Source organism: Bos indicus x Bos taurus, chromosome 28 (genome assembly GCF_003369695.1).
Source record: "Bos indicus x Bos taurus breed Angus x Brahman F1 hybrid chromosome 28, Bos_hybrid_MaternalHap_v2.0, whole genome shotgun sequence".
In the NCBI taxonomy this organism is placed as follows: domain Eukaryota; kingdom Metazoa; phylum Chordata; class Mammalia; order Artiodactyla; family Bovidae; genus Bos; species Bos indicus x Bos taurus.
This window is the reverse complement of record NC_040103.1, coordinates 26111564-26129349: the sequence shown is the minus strand read 5'-3', so window position 1 is coordinate 26129349 and position 17786 is coordinate 26111564. Positions and strand designations below refer to the sequence as shown.

General features: G+C 50.8%; 1 protein-coding gene across 18 annotated transcripts in view; it reads right to left on the bottom strand.

Moving 5' to 3' along the window:
* Positions 1-17786, bottom strand: part of COL13A1 (collagen type XIII alpha 1 chain) — a 152638-nt gene that overhangs the window by 88367 nt on the left and 46485 nt on the right. For all 18 annotated transcript variants that reach the window (XM_027530652.1, XM_027530655.1, XM_027530643.1 and 15 more), the window contains exon 3: positions 14372-14379. In XM_027530652.1, the coding sequence (XP_027386453.1) occupies positions 14372-14379 (8 nt within the window). The remainder of the gene's footprint in view (positions 1-14371; positions 14380-17786) is intronic.

Genomic DNA, 17786 nt, shown 5'->3' with positions numbered 1-17786 from the left:
AGGGCAGGAGATCTTTCAAGGACCCGGACCTGAGTAGAGATGACCTCTTTCTTCTTATACCTGGTGCTCCTTTGACTCCACTTGCTTCTTTGGAGGACAAAGGAGCAGGCTAACAATGGGGCAAGCCAGCCTTTCAGATTATATTCGGGGACAGGCTTCCCCTGGGCACAACCTCTGTTTGGCCCTGGGGGGCGCAGAAGTGGATGGGAAACAAAGTGACGGCCATGTCAACCCTCTGGGGGACCCTGCAGACTTCAGTGCAGAGTATAAGGGGCTCAGACCCCCCACCCTGGGCCCGGTTACCAGCAGAGAGCAAGGTCTTTTGGACATTGGAGACCAGACTTCACAGGAGTACTTACAGGAGGCCCTGAAAGAGAGAGAGAAAATGCTAGGGTCAGTGTCACCGCCATAAGGGCTGCCTTAGAAGGAGCATCCAAGAATTCTTCAGCTGTGGGGTTTCCAGCTGGTCTCCGAAGTTTGCATTTTCCTGGCCCACTTTCACCCATCTAATCTCTTCCCCCTTTATTTCACCTCTGTATTTTTATCACTGGATGAGAAATCCAGAGGTCTGGGCCCCAGGTGCAGCTGGGCTGTGGCCCTAACTTCCAGTCCATACCTCAGCTGCCCACCCTAGAAAACAGGCTCTGAGGGATCCACTCCAGTTTGGGCTCTTGGTGGCACTGCTAAATGTGGGGTGCTGGGCACCAAGGCACTTTGACAAGGGTCAGAGGGTGACAGAACCTGGAGATTGTGCTCATCAGCACTCCTGCTGTCTCTCCATGCTCCCATGAAACGCAACGGGAAACAGGCAGGAGCAGCAGGAGCCAAAGGAGGTTTTTCCCTGAGTTCCCCCCGATGGCTATCAGGCCTGCCCTGGTTTCTGGTAAGCTCTGAGTCAGGCTTTCTGCCCTCCCGGGTCCACTGCCCACTCCCTCTTTCTCACCGCGCACCTCCGTGCCCCGGCCCCACCCGCCCTTCAGCCTCCCTTTCTTTCCTCCTCCTTGTGGCCACCTCCCGCCTCCTCCCTCCCACAGGCCTCAGCAAGAGCCCTATCTCATTACCAAGAGCCAAGAATTACAAATTCAAATGTTCCTTACAAATTCAAATGTTCCACAAAAGGGGCAGGAGGATGGGTAGGAAGGTAAGGGAGAGAAAAAAGCAGCAGCCGAGAGATTGCGAACTGAAAGGCATCTCTGCAAACACGATTCACCAAAGCCCAGGGCCCGTGGGATTCCCGGGGTGTCTGCCTAGCCCCTGGTGACCTGGCCACGTTAACACAGCTGCGACTCCTGTCGCTTCTTTTATGCTTGGCCAATAAAGACTCCTTATATTTCCCCTGGCTCCTCGTGTTCCCAAAGCCAGCTTCCTTCTCTCCGCCTTCATCTGCCTGCTTCTCCATCCTCAGAGGAAACAGCCTCTTTCATCCTGGCCTCTGTCAAGCCATCACATTAAGGGGACCAGAGAGGGGGAGTTCCCGGGTGAGGAGGCCCCAGGCAGGCCGGCAGTGAGGCTTTCGAACAGCAAGAAGGAGGGAGGTCGAGGGAGGAGGGGGACATCTGGGACCTATTAGATGGAGGGGCAGGGGAACGTCACCCAGAATCTGAAAATATCCCGAGTGCACCAGCAAGAGGGCCCAGCCCAGCTGGGAAGCCCGTGCCTCCTGGCCCGGGGAAGTGTCCTCGTGAGAAACAGGCTGGTGACAAAGTTCAGCCCACCGCAATGTGGGGATGGTTTTAGCCACATGGAGAGCAGATGCCCCGCGCCCGCTCCCAGTGCACAGGCTTCGGGGGCGGCATCCCTGGTGACACAGCAGAGCCCCGGTGATGGCCCTGTCTGCTGTTAGCGGCCTCAGCCATGCATCTGTCACCAGATGCAGCCGGTGAGCCAACCTGAGACTTGGCACTTAGGTCCCACCCAGAGGAGAGGCTTGCTGGGTCCTCCCAAGTAATATAAATTCTACTGCTCATTTCACTGGTGGCTCAGATGGTAAAGCGTCTGTCTGCAATGCTGGAGACCTGGGTTCGATCCCTGGGTCAGGAAGACCCCCTGGGGAAGGCAATGGCACCCCACTCCAGTACTCTTGCCTGGAAAATTCCATGGATGGAGGAGCCTGGTGGGCTACAGTCCATGGGGTGGCAAAGAGTCGGACACGACTGAGCTATTTCACTTCACTGCTGATTTCAAGGATTTTTATATCACCACCACCACCACTGTGCCTATTGCTATGGTCCTTACAACATGCTGGGCACAATTCTAAGTGTTTTCCACTACAGAGTAGATTCTGTTATACCTATCTTGTAGATAAGAAAACTGAGGCACAGCACAAACCCCCCAAGGTCAAGCTGCTAGTAACCGGTGGAGCTCCTGTCTCCTCGTCCACGCCTCTCACTCAAAAAGCAACCCATATATACCTATGGCCCATTCGTGTTGATGTATGGCAGAAACCAACACACTATTGTAAAGCAATTATCCTTCAATTAAAGTCAAAAGGAAAAAGCCATCCACCTCACCCCCAAATCGCCCACAGACCTCTTCAGTCCTCTCCCCCAGATGCCACTGTGTTCAGCCTCTGGCTCCTCTCTCTGGACTCCACCCTTTCATCTCTCTTTTATGGGTCGCTTTTCTGATGCAAGAGAATGTGGTTCTGTCAAGCTCTACCAGGCTAGCGTTCCCCCACTTGCCACTCACACAGACTTCAGGATGGAAAAAGCCTGTGTTTTTCAATTGATTCTGTGCCTTTGGAAGGGGAAGAGGGATAGCTACTGCTGCTAAGTTGCTTCAGTCGTGTCTGACTCTGTGCGACCCCATAGACGGCAGCCCACCAGGCTCCCCCGTCCCTGGGATTCTCCAGGCAAGAACACTGGAGTGGGTTGCCATTTCCTTCTCCAATGCATGAAAGTGAAAAGTGAAAGTGAAGTCGCTCAGTCGTGTCTGACTCTTCACGATTCCATGGACTGCAGCCCACCAGGCTCCTCCATCCATGGGATTTTCCATGGGATTTTCCAGGCAAGAGTACTGGAGTGGGGTGCCATTGCCTTCTCCGGAAGAGGGATAGAGGACTTACCACAAAAGACCCTATTGTTAACAGTTTTTTCCTTGTTAAGGATAATCCTCCAGGGTCCCCCTGAAAAATCTGTAGGCCCCTTGGAAAATCTAACTGCAGTCCTACCCCTGCTAGCTTCCATCAGAGCTCTGGATTTCAGAGAGCACGCTTCAACTAGCACCATGCTCAATGCCCAGCAGCTCCCAAGCAGCTTGGGAGCTGATGCTTTATGAAATCAGCCATGCCTCAATGCCACTGGTGGCTCTCCCAGGTGGGTCACTTGGCCATGTTCAGTCACATGGCCATTAGTTGACTGGTCACCCTGGCCAAGCACCATAAGAGTCACCCCAAGGCATGGCCAAGTCCCCATTGTACAGATGAAGAAATAGAACCCAGGGAGGGGAGTGGTCATGCAGGGTCACCACGTAGATGGGTGTCAGGGATGGGTCCAGAACCCAGGTCTCCTGACTCCCCAGCTGGGAGTCTTCCTAACAGGCCACACTGCCTCTCATGGCCTGTGTAGTCGGTTTTCTCACCCACCACCTCAGTGAGGCCACACTTGCCCTTCCTAGGGATTGGCTGATCTCCTCCAACCAAGACAGTCATGTTCCTCCTGAAGGGACATGTAGGGATGGACTCCAGTAAAGAATCCTGGGTTGTGTTCTGTGTCACACCTTTATTTCAACCATTTTTAGCATGCTCATTTATTCACTCAGCAAACACTTAACAAAAGCCTGCAGTGTATCCTAAGCTGTGCTTGGCTATGGCTCTACAAAGATGAATAAGGCACAGTCCTTGCATGTGAGGAAGGAAAACTTCATTTTTTAATCACCTAATATCTGCCAGGCCTGATGTGCTAGTGACACAAGATGAATAACTCATTTCCTCCTGTTGAGAAATCAAGTTTCCTATGTCAGAGAGCTGGAGAGATTCCAGAGAAGAGAACTAAAATGAACAAAAGGATTTAAGGGAGATAGGCTGTAGGAGGATTCACTCACTCACTCAATCAACATTTACTGAGTGGCTATGATGTGGCAGACATACTGCTAAACACAGCCCTTATAATAGCATGTTCAGTCCTTATAACAACCACATGAGTTTGGCGTTATCCCCATTTCACAGATGAAGAACCTGAGGCTTCAAGGTTAAGCAACCTGCCTAAGGTGGTCTCCCTGTCTTAAATGGCAGCATCTGTTATTTTTTAGGCTTAATTTCCATGTAACAGAGCCTGGATTTGAACCTGGTCTCTCTTTCCTGGAAGCCTGTGCCTTCCAGACTGGAGGTCATAAGGGCTGGAAGGGGCAGCCTTCTAATTTGGGCAGGTAAGGCCCCTCCCCCTCCCTTCCTCACTAGCCCTCCCCTCCTACCAGCCCTCCCCCACCTCCCAAAACATAGAGGGCTCTGTCCCATCCAGACCTTGGATCCAATCCTGATCCTGAATAGAGAAGAAAAGGGCCACAGAGTGTGCCCGAGTTCAACATCATATGAGCTGTGATCTGATCCTGTTTGACTGCTGGGCTCCTAGCAGCTGGGGTCCTAGCCCCAACCCATGCCGCCTGGTGCTTGGTGCCAGGCTGCCTGCAGCTGACCACCTGCCACTTGTCTCCGCCACGTGCTGACTCACCCATCCTGCCAGGACAGATGCTCTGCATCCCAGGCTCTCCTAGGACCTGGGTGACTAACTACAGTGCCTGTCTTGCTCTGTCTGCTAGAACAGGGATTCTTAATTGGGGTGGATCTTGTCCCTTAGGGAACAGATGGCAATATCTGAAGACATTTTTGACTGTTACTACTGGGAGGCCACTTCTGGTTTCTAATGGATAGAGGCCAGGGGTACCATTAAACACCCTACAATGTACAGGGAAGTTTCCTATGATAAACCATTATCCGACTCCGAATCTCAAAAGCATCAAGAGTGAGGAATCCAGCATGGACTAACAGGAGAAGTCCTGTCTCCAGGTTTCCCACACGCCTGTAGTCCTGCCTGTGCTCCTAGGTTGAGGCCCTGGTCCTCACTCTACCTATGGTTTGCCAACTTTGAGGATCTTCTATATGTTAGCCCATTCTCCCTCCACTCAAGACTTTGCTAGGACAAATGACAAGTCATTTATTGAGCAATTATTCTGTGCCTGACACTATGCAAACAATTTTACATACCTCCCAATGAATGAGCAAAGTAGCTACTATTATTATTATTCCCATTCCACAGATAGAAAAGCTGAGGCCCTGAGGGTATGTATTCATGGTCACAGAGTCATGCATTCCTGAGCTGGTCCTCAACGTGCTGGACTGCAGAACACTACTGTGGCATGAACACAGCCTGGCACGGCCTCTCAGGACCATGAGGCTCCCAAGAAGCCACACACATGGAGCGGAAATGACGGAGCAACCTCAGCATTAAGGAGTGCTGAAAGACAGAAACACGAGTAGCTCAAAAACTACCGAGAGAACTTGGTCAGTGACAGGTGTGATGGCCTATTAAGGGAAACTGAAATGAGGCAGCCTCTGCCCTTGGAGACTGATGTCAGAGAAAACAGGAAGCCCTTCTCCTGTGCAACCCCACAGTGGGGATACTGGCTTTACAGGGATGGTCCCTGCAAACTTCTGAGCAAAGCATCTGGATTTGGTGCCCTGGAAGCATGTCTGATGAACCATGCGTAGTGAAATGATGCTAAGAACCCTGTGTCTTAGCTCACTGAGCTTCACCACAACCCAGCTCTCATTTTACAGATCTGGAAACTGAGGCTTAGAAAGGACGTAAGTTACCTATGGTTCACGGCTGGCAAGGGATCCTGAGTTCCAGTCTAGCGCCCTTCCTGGAGCAGCCCACCACTGGCAGAGCTTTGAGAGGTGGCAGGCTTTACAGTTTTTAGAAAAAAATATATAAGTACTCAGATGGTGTCTTGTGAGGGCCGGTCATGCTCATCTCATCCCAGCTCTGCGTTCAGTGATGTCACATTGGCAGCTAGAAATCAACCACAGTAGGAGTATTCACACCACAGAAATTGGCAAAAGCTACGAAGCAGCCTCACCCTGACCCAAGAGCCAGCTGTTAACCATGTTCCAGCACACTGTGCCTCTGATCTGTCCCACGATGATGTCAGCCACAAGGCATCTCCAGACCTTTCCAGCTCAGGTTGATGATGAGCAACAGGTCCTGAGAGGAGTGAGCTAAAACCACACATACCACACTCTCTATTCCTGCACTCGTGGCAGACATTGCTAATCAATCACAGCAAGTCTTCCCCCAGCGAGCCTTGAAAGGCTTCATAATTTTTTCCAATGTGGCTACTATTAATCAGCAGAAGCTGGCACGTGAGATGAAATCCATTAGTCATCTTGGAACTAGAGCCATCTGGCGGGTGAGACACAGGAAATCAAGTAGGGAAACATGGGGATTATTTTCTGACTAATCAGGGAGGGCTGGGCTAGCCTTGAGGGGCAGCGGAGTAGAGAGGCTGGGTACCCTGGACTCCCCAGCCATACCTCATGCCAGGGGTAGGAACTAACATCAGTTACAGCCCTTTCTCCATCCAATTATCAAGACTGGCAGAGGGACTGGGAGATGTGAGCAGAAAAGGGACAGGAGCCAGTAAGATCCCCTCCAGTTTGGTTCATGTCCTGGTCCCAGGAGGTCCCCAGATGACCTACTGCTGCTACATCTGGAGCCACTGGAGGGCAACTTGAGTGGCCATCTTCCTGCAGACACCATGACGGGGCCTGGGGCCAGCTCTGATGGCTCCTGGACCCTTCTGCCCTTGGCAACAGCCCCCCTTCCCCACAGAGGTTGTCCCCCTTTCTTGACCTTGCTCCCCATCTTCTTTGGGAAGGGCCTGGGGACAGGCGGAGGTGGTGGGATGGGGGAGGCACATATTTCTGGATGTGTGTGGGAGGGGTGCCTGGGGAGCAGACTCTCCTTGTCTCCCTAACATTCGTTCTCCCTTCCTCCTTCCTACAGAACCCCGATTTTATTCTAGTCTCCATCCACTCTTCACACAGCCCCGTGTCTCCAGGGAAGCCAATCCCTGGACTGGCTGGGAATGGGTGAGGGTAAGTGTCTGGGATCAAGAACCCTCCAGAAGATGGCTCTGGTTGTGGGGTTGGTCAGTCTGTACAGTCAAAGAGGAAGCCCACAGCCAAGCATGCTGAGGGGTGGAACATCTTCTTCCACTACTGCAGCTCCCACCCCCACATACCCAGTGATGGGGAAGCAGCCCTGCGGCTCCAGGAAGTAGCCCTGAGGGCTGCGGGCTGGCAGGAGGCCACAGACAAGGAGGAGGAGGCTGGGTGTGGGGACCTGGCTTCAGGGGCTCTACCCAGGGGACAGAGGGCAGCATTAGCCCCTGCAGAATGGACAATGGCTCCGACCAAAGATGTCCACAGGCCACATCTGCGTCCTCTCCCCAGCACCATGACAGCTGTAATCCTGGGAGGATGAGAGAGCAAGGGCTGGTGTCCTGAACTGACCAAGCGATGAGCCTCAAAGGCTAAGTATTAAGCAGGACATGGCTGAGTTCTCTGGGTTATTTCTCTCACCCTCAGCAGAGGAAGGGGTTTGAGAGCAAAACTGAGTGCAGTATGAGGAGGGGGAAGACAACTGCATCTTTGTATACATGAGGGGTGTCCCCTGCATGCTCACAGGATGAGTGTTTATCATTATAAATACCTGCTCAGCACTGGCCGCCTATGGGCTGCTGTGCTGGACACCATGAAAGTCAGACACTGTCCCTGTTCCTGGGGGCTCCTCTAGCTCAGGAGGTGCCCCCCCACCCCCAAGTAACACCTGGACACTCTGTCTCTCCACTTGAGCATCTGACAACTCCTTCCTGCAGACAGAAACCAGGGGCCCCCCAGAGTCAGACTGCGGCTCTCCCCCTGATTTCAGGTGCTGGACGCTGACTTTCATCCAGATTAGAATCAGGTTTGCTTCAGGTCTTGGAGCGATGCTGTCCTCTCTCCCTTGAGGCCCCCACCTACCTGGGTCCCTACTCCCCAGTGAGCTCCTGCCTGGGGTGCCATGTGCCTGGACTTGGCTGTCCATAGACACATAGCCCTCTGTCCACTCAAGGCTCCTGTTTTACCTTTCCTTATTTGACCCACAAAACAGCCCTGAAAAGTTGCAGCAGGTACCAGCGGCCCCATTTTATGGGCGGGGGTCTGGGGTTCAGGCAGGAGAAGTGTTGCCCAGCGAACTTGGGTCTCCCCCTCTGGCTCCAGCCCCTGGGCAGCCCGCTCACCTGCAGACTTGCGCCAATGACCACTGACTGTCCGGGGAGGGGCAGTGGTCTTAACAAGACCCTTGACTGCCTCTCTCCTCCTATCCCCCTGCACTTGAGCCCTGAACTGGGGCTTTCTTAGTCCCTTTGCCTGTCATGTTGGTCCTGCAGGAGGACAAGCCACCGACGCATCACCCCTCTGACCCCAGACCTTCTTCCTGTCGCCGGATCTGGCCACAGTATCCGATGTTCCTGTGATAGGCCCTGCTCTGGGCAGCTCAAACATCACAGCTCTGCTGGCCAGGCCCCACCAGGCAACTGCTGGAGGAGGAGAGGGTTGGGTCGGTGAGGATTCGAGACCCTGGTCAGACCCACAATGGGACATTACCCGCTCCCCTCCCCGGAGACCCAGGAGAGGCCATGGGTTTCTTGGGTTTTGTCTTTACAACAAGGCCTGTAGCTTCCAAGGATGAACTTTTTTTATATTAAAGTCACAGTTATTGACAACCCTTTATGGGGCTGGTATCCTGAGTTTTGTCTCACCATGGTTATAAATACTAATATTTTAGTAAGGACTCAGCAACCTCCATCAAGAGCCAAGCATGTTTTACATCATCTCATCTACTCTTCACGACAGCCCTGCAAAGTGACACTACTATTATCCATAGCCATCAGAGGAGGAAACTGAGGCAGAGAGGTCACATCAGTGGCTTATGGTCATAGAGCCAGAGCCAGGGCAGCTCTGCCATGTCCTTAGTGGCAGAGCTGTGCATTACATCACAGATTAGCCTCCACAACCCTGACAAGCAGTTTCAGCTCTCATTGCTCCGTTTTACAGATGGGTCTCTTGAGGCACAGAGAAGTTAAATAATTTATCTCAGGTCACACAGCTGTTAAGAGGCTGGCATTTGGAATCAGTTATACCTTAAAGCTCTCCTTTTTGACCCCTATATTTATCGCTTAAGTGAAAGCAAATAAAAGTTAGTAAGACTTTGGTGGTGGGGCGAGAAAGATAGACTGCTGAGAATGAAAATCTGTAATAAGTCCTTTCTAGTCCCTTTGATGGAGAAGGAAATGGCTACCCACTCCAGTATTCTTGGCTGGGAAATCCCATGGACAGAGAAATCTGGCGGGCTACAGTCCATGAGGTCTCAAAAGAGTTGGACACGACTGAGAGACTAAACAACAACAGTCCCTCTGAGGATTGCATGGTCATTCAGACCACTCTCGTCTCTCTTAAAGTTGGGTCCTCAAGCACCCCCACTCAAGGCTGATTGTTAACCTCACCGAGACACTGCCTGTCTGAGCAGCAACTACAGGCAGCCACACACATACTCGGTCTCATAACTTCATTGTTACTTTATTTAGCAGCAGAGGGACAGAACCTTGACAACTTGCACTTTCCACTTATCCAACTGGGCTCCTGCCCAGAATCATGGGTAAGAGCATGAGCTCTGGAGCCAAACGGTCACAGGTTCAAATTCCAGCTTTGCTACTTGCTAGCTGTGTGACCTTCAGCAAGTTGCATAACCTCTCTGAGTCCCAGTGTCTTTTCCTATAAAATGGGGGTAATGATATTATCTGTGTGCCTAGTTGCTCAGTCATGTCTGACTCTTTGTGACTCCACGGACTATAGTTTGCCAGGCTCCTCTGTCCACAGGATTTTCCATGCAAGAGTATTGGAATGGGTAGCCATTCCATTCTCCAGGGGATCTTCCTGACTCAGAGATGGACCTTCATTGGCAGGTAGATTCTTTACTGTCTGAGCCACCAGGGAAGCCCAATCATATTATCTACGTTGTTGGATTTCAAGGAGTAAAGGAAAGAATACAGATAAAAATTTAACACTATTCCTGGCTTAGAGTAAGCATATATAGTAAATGATAGCTATGATAATTACTATGGTTATGAACTTGGAAAAAATGACCTCCTATCCCAGAAGGGTATGATGCCTTCCTCCATTCCAACCACAAGTATGGCTAACACAGAGAACTCTTCCCATGTTCCAGGCACTGTTCTTTTGTTTTATGGACATGACCGTATTCAGCTCTTAAAGGCATTATAAGATGGATACCTTTGTGAGCCTCATTTTGCAGATGAGAACACTGAGGCATAGAGAGGTAGTATCTCCTGTGTGGGGTCACGACTGGTGACCCAGGACCCAGGCTGTTAATTTCCATGCTGCTCTGCCTCCCAGATGAGCCCCTTGAAGCCCTGGAAACTGCAAAGAACAAACAGGCAGGGGTCAGGGTAAGCTGAGATAAGCAGAGCAGGATGGATGGGGCTGGGCCACCATGTGAATGAAATAGTATGAAGTCACCAGTGTTGAACCCTCGGGATGAATTACGCATTTTCTTGCTTCCTTGGACACTTCCAGGTTGGGGTCAGAAGAAGAAGTCCTGAGTGAGGAAATCTCAGTATAGGTCTTGCTGATGGAGATTGCAGGCCCAACTCAGCAGACTGAGGCCAAGGGCAGGCATTGTTCTCTGGCCGCCAGTTTCCTGAGTGGCCTCCGGCACAGGGCAGAGGGGCTGGGCTGCTGGAGCACAGATGGGGGCAGCGAGGCCAGGGAATGGGGAGAGGTTTTCTATCAAGACATTCCCTGTGGTGTCAGGGTGGCAACCAGTCAGGGCTGGGGTGTCCATCAGATTCTGCTGGCTCTGACCTGTATTTTGATAAGGATCGAGAGCCCCACTTGAACTTATCACCCTTGTCTAACTCTGGCAAGAGGCCATGAGATCCTCCCACAAGCTCTGGACAGCTCTCCCAAGGAGAGTTACTTCCTGCCCCGCCCCCATCCCTCACCTTGGGTCTTTCCCAAGAAGTCAGCAGTTGTGCAAGCAATGCTCCTTCGTCACATCCAAAGGCACACAGAGTTCTTCAGCAGAGGTCACAGCATGTACATCGCAGCTCCACGGCATCTCCTCCAGGCAGTTGGCTTTGATTTACTACAACCCCAGAGTCCTACGCACAATTCTCTCAAAGTTCTTAAAATATTTGGTTAGCTATTGTTCTCATTTCTATGCAAGGATGCTATTTACATGTTTTTCTTTTTTGTCTTTTCTGTTAGACTCTAAGATTTCTGATGGGTGCAACCTTCAATCATTAGTCACTATTCTAAGAGAAGTTGAGGAAGATTAGATGCTGCCAACTCCAGAGCCTATGAGAAGCCAGATAGGTAATGAATGAATGAAGAAAGCCAGGTGTAGCCCAACAGGGAGTGGTAGAGACTGTGGCAAAGTGCCAAAGGCTTGCTTGTGCGCCTAAGATACAGTCACTGCCTATCAGTTCCAACTAAGTACTGCCAGGAGGGAATGCAGACACACCACTGTCAGATCTTGAAAATAAGCAAGAAAAGTTGCAATTGGATAATTCATGTAAAATCTTCTGATTTCTAAATGCTGATACTAATTAAAATAATTTTTTTTAAACTACTACTCTGCAAGCTAAACAAAGCTGCATTTGGTCTTCAAGCTGCTAATTCACAATTCATAACCTCTGGAAACCTTCCAGACCTGATGTGTTCCAATCCCACAGCCCAGAATATGTGCTCATATTGCTGAGAACAGGAATGGGTGGATGGGTGAGCCGATTGGCTGTCACTGAGCTAGAAGTCTGTGAAGAAACAGTGTCCTAATAGTATTTGCAAACCGAGCTTATGTTTGAGAGTCAGCTTTAATCAAGTGTGGAATTGTCTAGCTATGCCAACTTCAAGCATGTTTACACTCATCCACCTTTGCCTCCCTTCTCTTGCTGGGTGTGGAAGCCCAGAACTGGAGACTAGTACTGAGCAAGTCCTAAGCCTCAGGGTGCCAGGTGAGTTAGAAAGCTGAGCTTTACTCAGGTTTGGAGGTAAAGCAGGGTTGTGTTGAACAGTGATTGAGATTAATTAACAATTAGTGAGATGCTTAATTGCCCTGTGTATCTACTTTTCTTAAATCTTACTTTAAATTGAACACAATTAAAAATATACACTGTGATGAATAATTAATAAATGTTAATGTTTGGTCAAAATTCAGAGTGTTTAACTTATAAAAATAGCATAACCAAGTGAAAAATCTGCTTGTCTCTATCTCTCAATTAACCATGTCCCAAGCACCTGTGCTACCTGCCTATGAGGTCATGGTTAAGGTGAGCATGTTTAACTGCGGGTCATTTGTTGTTGTTAGTTGGTAAGTCATGCCAAACTCTTTGTGACCCATGGACTGTAGCTCACCAGGCTCCTCTCTCCATGAGATTTTCCAGGCAAGAACACTGGAGTGGGTTGCCATTTCCTCCTCCAGGGGATCTCCCCGACCCAGGGATCGAACCCTTGTCTCTTACATCTCCTGCATTGGCAGGCAGATTCTTTACCACTGAACCACCAGGGAAGTCCCTGTGGGCCATTTAGCTATAACAAACTATATAGTCTCAGGGACAGCAGACTGGCATTCTGGCATGGGCCTCTTCCATACCACCTGCCTGGATGGTACCAACAAACCTGCTGAACAGGATAACAGCTAGTGGGTGGCAGGTAGACTGTGCACTTCCTACTCACTATCTCTAATCCCCATAACAACAGTATATCTGCACACATTCTAATTTACCAGGTGAAAATTCCAGGGCTCAGTAAGGTTAAATAGATTTTCCAAGGTCAAATAGCTAATAAATGATGGAGGTAGGATTCTCTCCTGGGCCCATCAGACTGCAGAGTCCATTCTCTTTCCACACCAGCACACTCCCTAAGGAACTGGGCACACCCACTCTTCCTTACATGGAACAAAGTTGTTTAGTACCCAAGATTCTGCAGGGATGCACTGGCAGGGTTGAGGTGAAAGTCCAGATGTCAAACTCCTATTTGTAGTACCAGACTACTCTGGGATAGAAAAGACCTGGGATACAGACCACTACTGATCTATCCAGGGCCCAGGGCAGACATAACTAATCTATCTCTATGCTGCTTCTCATACTTTTGGCAGCCACGACCAGTCAATCACAGCTGGCTCCCGTGAACAAACATATTTGCCATCCTTGGCCGGGAAAGAACTCTCATAAATGGAGGATGTAGAAGCTCTAACCAGAGTCTTGTGGCAAGCAGAGATAGATGGAAACCACTATCTTTTGAACTGAAAGAGCCTAAACATGTGATAGGAGAAGAGGCAGAAGGAAGGAGAAAGGATGAAGCTGGGCTCTGTCTGTGGTCTTATATCCCAACCCAGACAGGCTGGGGGGCCAGCCTGGTTTGCACAGTGAGCTGGGTGACCTCATGGGTCTGTGTTGGGGCCGCGGGATGGCTGTGGTGAAGAGGGGCCGAGGAACTGGATACATCTGAGCTGAGAAGAGTGAAAACACTTTGGATCTCGCATTTGGCTTTGCTTTCTAAAAAGAGTTTGGTTTGTTTTTCTGGCATTTATTTATTGTTAAAACAGCTCTTTAGGAACATTAAAGGACATTTTGTGAAAGAAAAGCATCACCCCCCGAGCCCCCTGCTCGCACACAACTGTTTCCATTTTCCCTTCTTCCCTCTGATCCTCCTTCACATGCATACCTAGGCAGGGCTGAAACCAGCCAGCACGCAATAGGGAATTCCTGCTTCTTTCACTCAACACAACAAGGTAATCACATTCCCACATTCCTGCCGCCTTCCAAAAGACATCTTTTAAATGACTACACAATATACCGTGATTGGCCTAGAGTTGCTGGCTACTAGATCTGGAAATCTCTGTTTTTTATATTTTATGTTACAACTAATATCTTTGTGCATTTAGCATTTTTGATAACTTTTCTTAGGCTAAGGAAGCAAGACTACTGGGTTGATAGGAAACCTTGTGTGAATGCCACTCTGACTTTCTGCCCTTGCTTTTGACCTCACATGTGTATAAACTCTTGAGAGTTTTCAAAGTGCTGTCCCTCAGCTGGGAGGTGGGGACGCCTATTCCAGGCCCCCCAGTGGAAAAGAGGCCTCGATGGAGTTCCTGCATGTTTATAAGCCCTGCCTGCAGGGTTGGGGGTTGCACGTGGAGAGGGGGTGAGATGCGGAGCCCACAGGAAATGGGGACATGGTATCAAGGGGAGGGTGAAGCCTCTCTGGTGGCCACCAGTGTCCCCTCCTTATGGAATGTCGCTTCCCGACAGGAGGCCCTGCCTGACTTTTTAATTAAGAGAAGATGCTGTTTAGAGGGGGCGGCAGTGGGGGGTGGGAGTGGGGGGAGGCGGGGCCTGGGAGCCCAGGCTGTCTTATCAGGTGCTGATTCCCAGGGAAAAACAGCAGAGAAGTCTTTACCCACCATACACAGCCCCTCCACCCCGCCCCTGCAGCTGGGCAGCCTGAGGCCAGGGTTTCCATGGGGTGGGGTAGGGGGGCAGGCGGGCGTGAGAGCTCTCTTGGAAGGAAAGGCTGGGTGGTCTCCAAAGCTCTGGTCCCCTTCTGCCTGAGGCACCAGGAAAGCACAATAAACACAGGCTAAGCAGCTTCAGCCCCAGCTCAGCCCCATTCCCTGGCCCAGCCCCAGCCTGGCCCCAGCCCGGCCCTGTCCAGCTTCAGCTGCTGAGTCCACATTGGCTGAGAGCATCACTTCATTCCCCGAGAGAAGTCTGACAGTTTCACCCATCTAGTCCTCACTCCTCTCCCACTCAGCCCACTGGGGGCTCCAGGATTGGCTGGGTATGACTGGAGGCCACGACCTCACCTCCAGCCCACTGTTTCGGCCTGTGGTTCCACAGAGCTGCAGGGCTGCTGCCCCACACCCAGGGCTGGAGACCACCCTGGGCTCACACCAGCCCAGGAGAGTCCTAGCCAGCCCATAGTCAATGGTTACTTATGGAGCCCTCGCTTTCTGTGTCAGGCACCGTCCTGAGCTGGTGCTGGGGGTACAGAGGCAAACAAGACAGAGTCCTGGGATGAGACCTTGGGCAAGTCAACTTCTGACTTCAGTGTCCGCCTGGATGCACGGGGGCACTGTGAGAATTAAGTGAGATCATATATGCGAAGTGCTTAAACCAGTACCCAATATACAGCAAGTGGTATGTAAATGTTAGATTTTTACATTGTTATTATTCTTTCTAGTTGCAAGCGATAAGCAAACAAAAATCAGAAATAAATGAGAAAAATCCAGGCATTGGTAACTGCTGTAGAGAAGTTAAAATATGGTAACATAATGAAGAGAGGATGGAATTCGAGAAAATGTGAAAATGCTTTAGCTTAGGTGGTGGAGGAAGGCCTTTCTGAGGAGATGAAACTGAAGTTGGAACTTCAAAAATGGGAAGGAGCCAGTGTGAGAGGGTCCAAATGATGATTATTCTAGATAAGCTACGTAGCAAGTGCAAAGGCCCTGGGGTGGGAACAAACTTGGGTGTCTAGGAAACAGAAAAAAAGGCCTTTGTAGTTAGGGCTGCCATGTCTAATCTGGTAGCCTTTAGTCACCTGTGGCCATTAAAATTAAATTAAATAAAGAACTCCGTTCTCAGTCTCACTAACCACATTTCAAGTATTCTATAGTCACGTGTAGCTGACGGTGACTGTATTGGATAGCACAGGTGTAAAGTGTTTTCATCATTGTGGAAAATTCTATTAAGCGTCTCTGCTCTAGAGCTTTGGGAGGGAAAAAAAAAAAGAGATGGTGACATGAGATGAGGCAGGAAAGACAAGCAGGGGCCAGACCCCAGAGGACCTTAGAGGTCAGAGGGAGGTGCTTGGTGTTTGTCCTAAGTGCTCTGGGAAATCCTTAAGGTGTCCAGATTTCGGATTAGGGGTAGGGAGGTGCACCTGCTGATTCTCCCACTTCTGTGAACCTGAGGAATCCTCCAAGTCAGAGCTGAAGGGGAACAGACATGCTTGCTGAATCTGCCCAACCTCTAAGTTCTACACAGGAACAGTGCAGAGACTCCCTGGGAACTGGCCTTCCCCCGGGGGATGCGTGGCTCCCCCAGTGAAGGCAGAGGTGCTGCCGGCACGCAGCCCTCACTGTCAGTGCTTTGCATGAACTGCCTTGGCTGAACAGAATCCCTTTGTCCAAGGCCCCTCACGGTGGGCCTGCCCCCGAGCCCACTGAAGGGCCATCCCAGCGCCAGAGCTTCCTGGGGTGGGCTGGGCCTTCCTTGAGACTGCACTGCAGCTCAGCTTCTCCCTTTGCCCACTCCTGCTTCCTCCCTTTCCCTTCCCTTGTTTCAAAATCAGCTTCCCAGGGTACCCCATCGGCCTCAGCCCCTGAGCATCATATCATAGGAGCACAGCTGGTCCTTTCGCCCATTGGTGGGAGACAGTGGAGGAGTCAGCGCACAGTCGCTATGACGACAGCACTAAGTCAAGTACAGCCATGATCAGAAGGCAGCCACCTCGGAGTGAGGGTGGCCACCGGAGGGTCCCCAAAGGGTCCCCAGATGGGACATGTCCTGAAGGGTGAGGGATGATATTCACGGACTGCCCTCCTGTGCCATGCAGTTTACGCACGTGGCCCTAGGGCCCCTCCCCAGGCCTCTAAGAGCGGCACTATAGCTCTCATCCTTCTGGGAGTAAAGCCCGGCCTTTGTGACACTCCACAGTGAGCCAGGTTTCCCACGGCTTCCAGATGCCAGGACTGGGATGTGAACCCCAATCTTGCTGATTCTGGAATCTATTCTTTTTGCTGTACTGCGCCAGGCAATGCAAACTTAGAAAGTCCTGAACTCAGGGATGTCATGAGTCAAAGCACACATTCGTGTTAGGCAATGTGGACACTTGGGGCTCATCTCGCCTTTGCTGTAATCAAGAACAAACGTGAGCCTCTTCCCTCTTCTTCCACTTCACCCAGAGAGACTTTACGGTATAGCTGCAGCTACCATCTAATGTCTTGGTCACTACTTTCCCAGGCTCTACAAATACTCCTTTGATGTGCTAACAGCCCCTAATGGAGACAGTGGTTAATAAATTATTCAGTGGAGGCCAGGATGGTCAATCCAGCTACTCTCCTGACCTCTGAGCTCCGTTGGGAGCTGGCTGGGGGATGAAGGCATATCCCAGGCACTGGGGCAGAACAATTTGGGGAAGCTGAAATCCCCTGAAGGCAGTGCACAGTGGGCAAGGCCTGGAAAGAATCCAGGAACATTGTGACTTCAGCAGATGGAAAAAAAGAACCACCACCCATAAAAGAGTCACTTGGGGATGAGAGTGGTGACTGACCCTGGGGACAGGTCGAGGCCGCCTGGGAAGATGTCAGAAGACACCATCCTTATCACCAGGCCCTGGACATGACACCAGACTACACAGTTGGCTTCTGAAGAAACAGGCCCTCCCATGCTACTACGGTCAGAACGGCTGCAGGACTGGGGCCAGGGTTGGTGGGAGGGGGGCTAGGGCTAAGCCAGGATCAAAAAGAGATGTGCAAAAAAGAGAAACAATATCCTCTCCTCTTATTCGGAAAAAATTAGAATAGAAACCTGCCTACGTGAGGCAATAATCCCACAACCCTTCCCAAAGATGGGGCAGAAGGGCTGCCTAGCTCAGTCCCACCCGTGGTCTCCATGGGGGGATGGAGAGAAATGGTGAGTTAGCATTGTGACCCCAGTCCTCC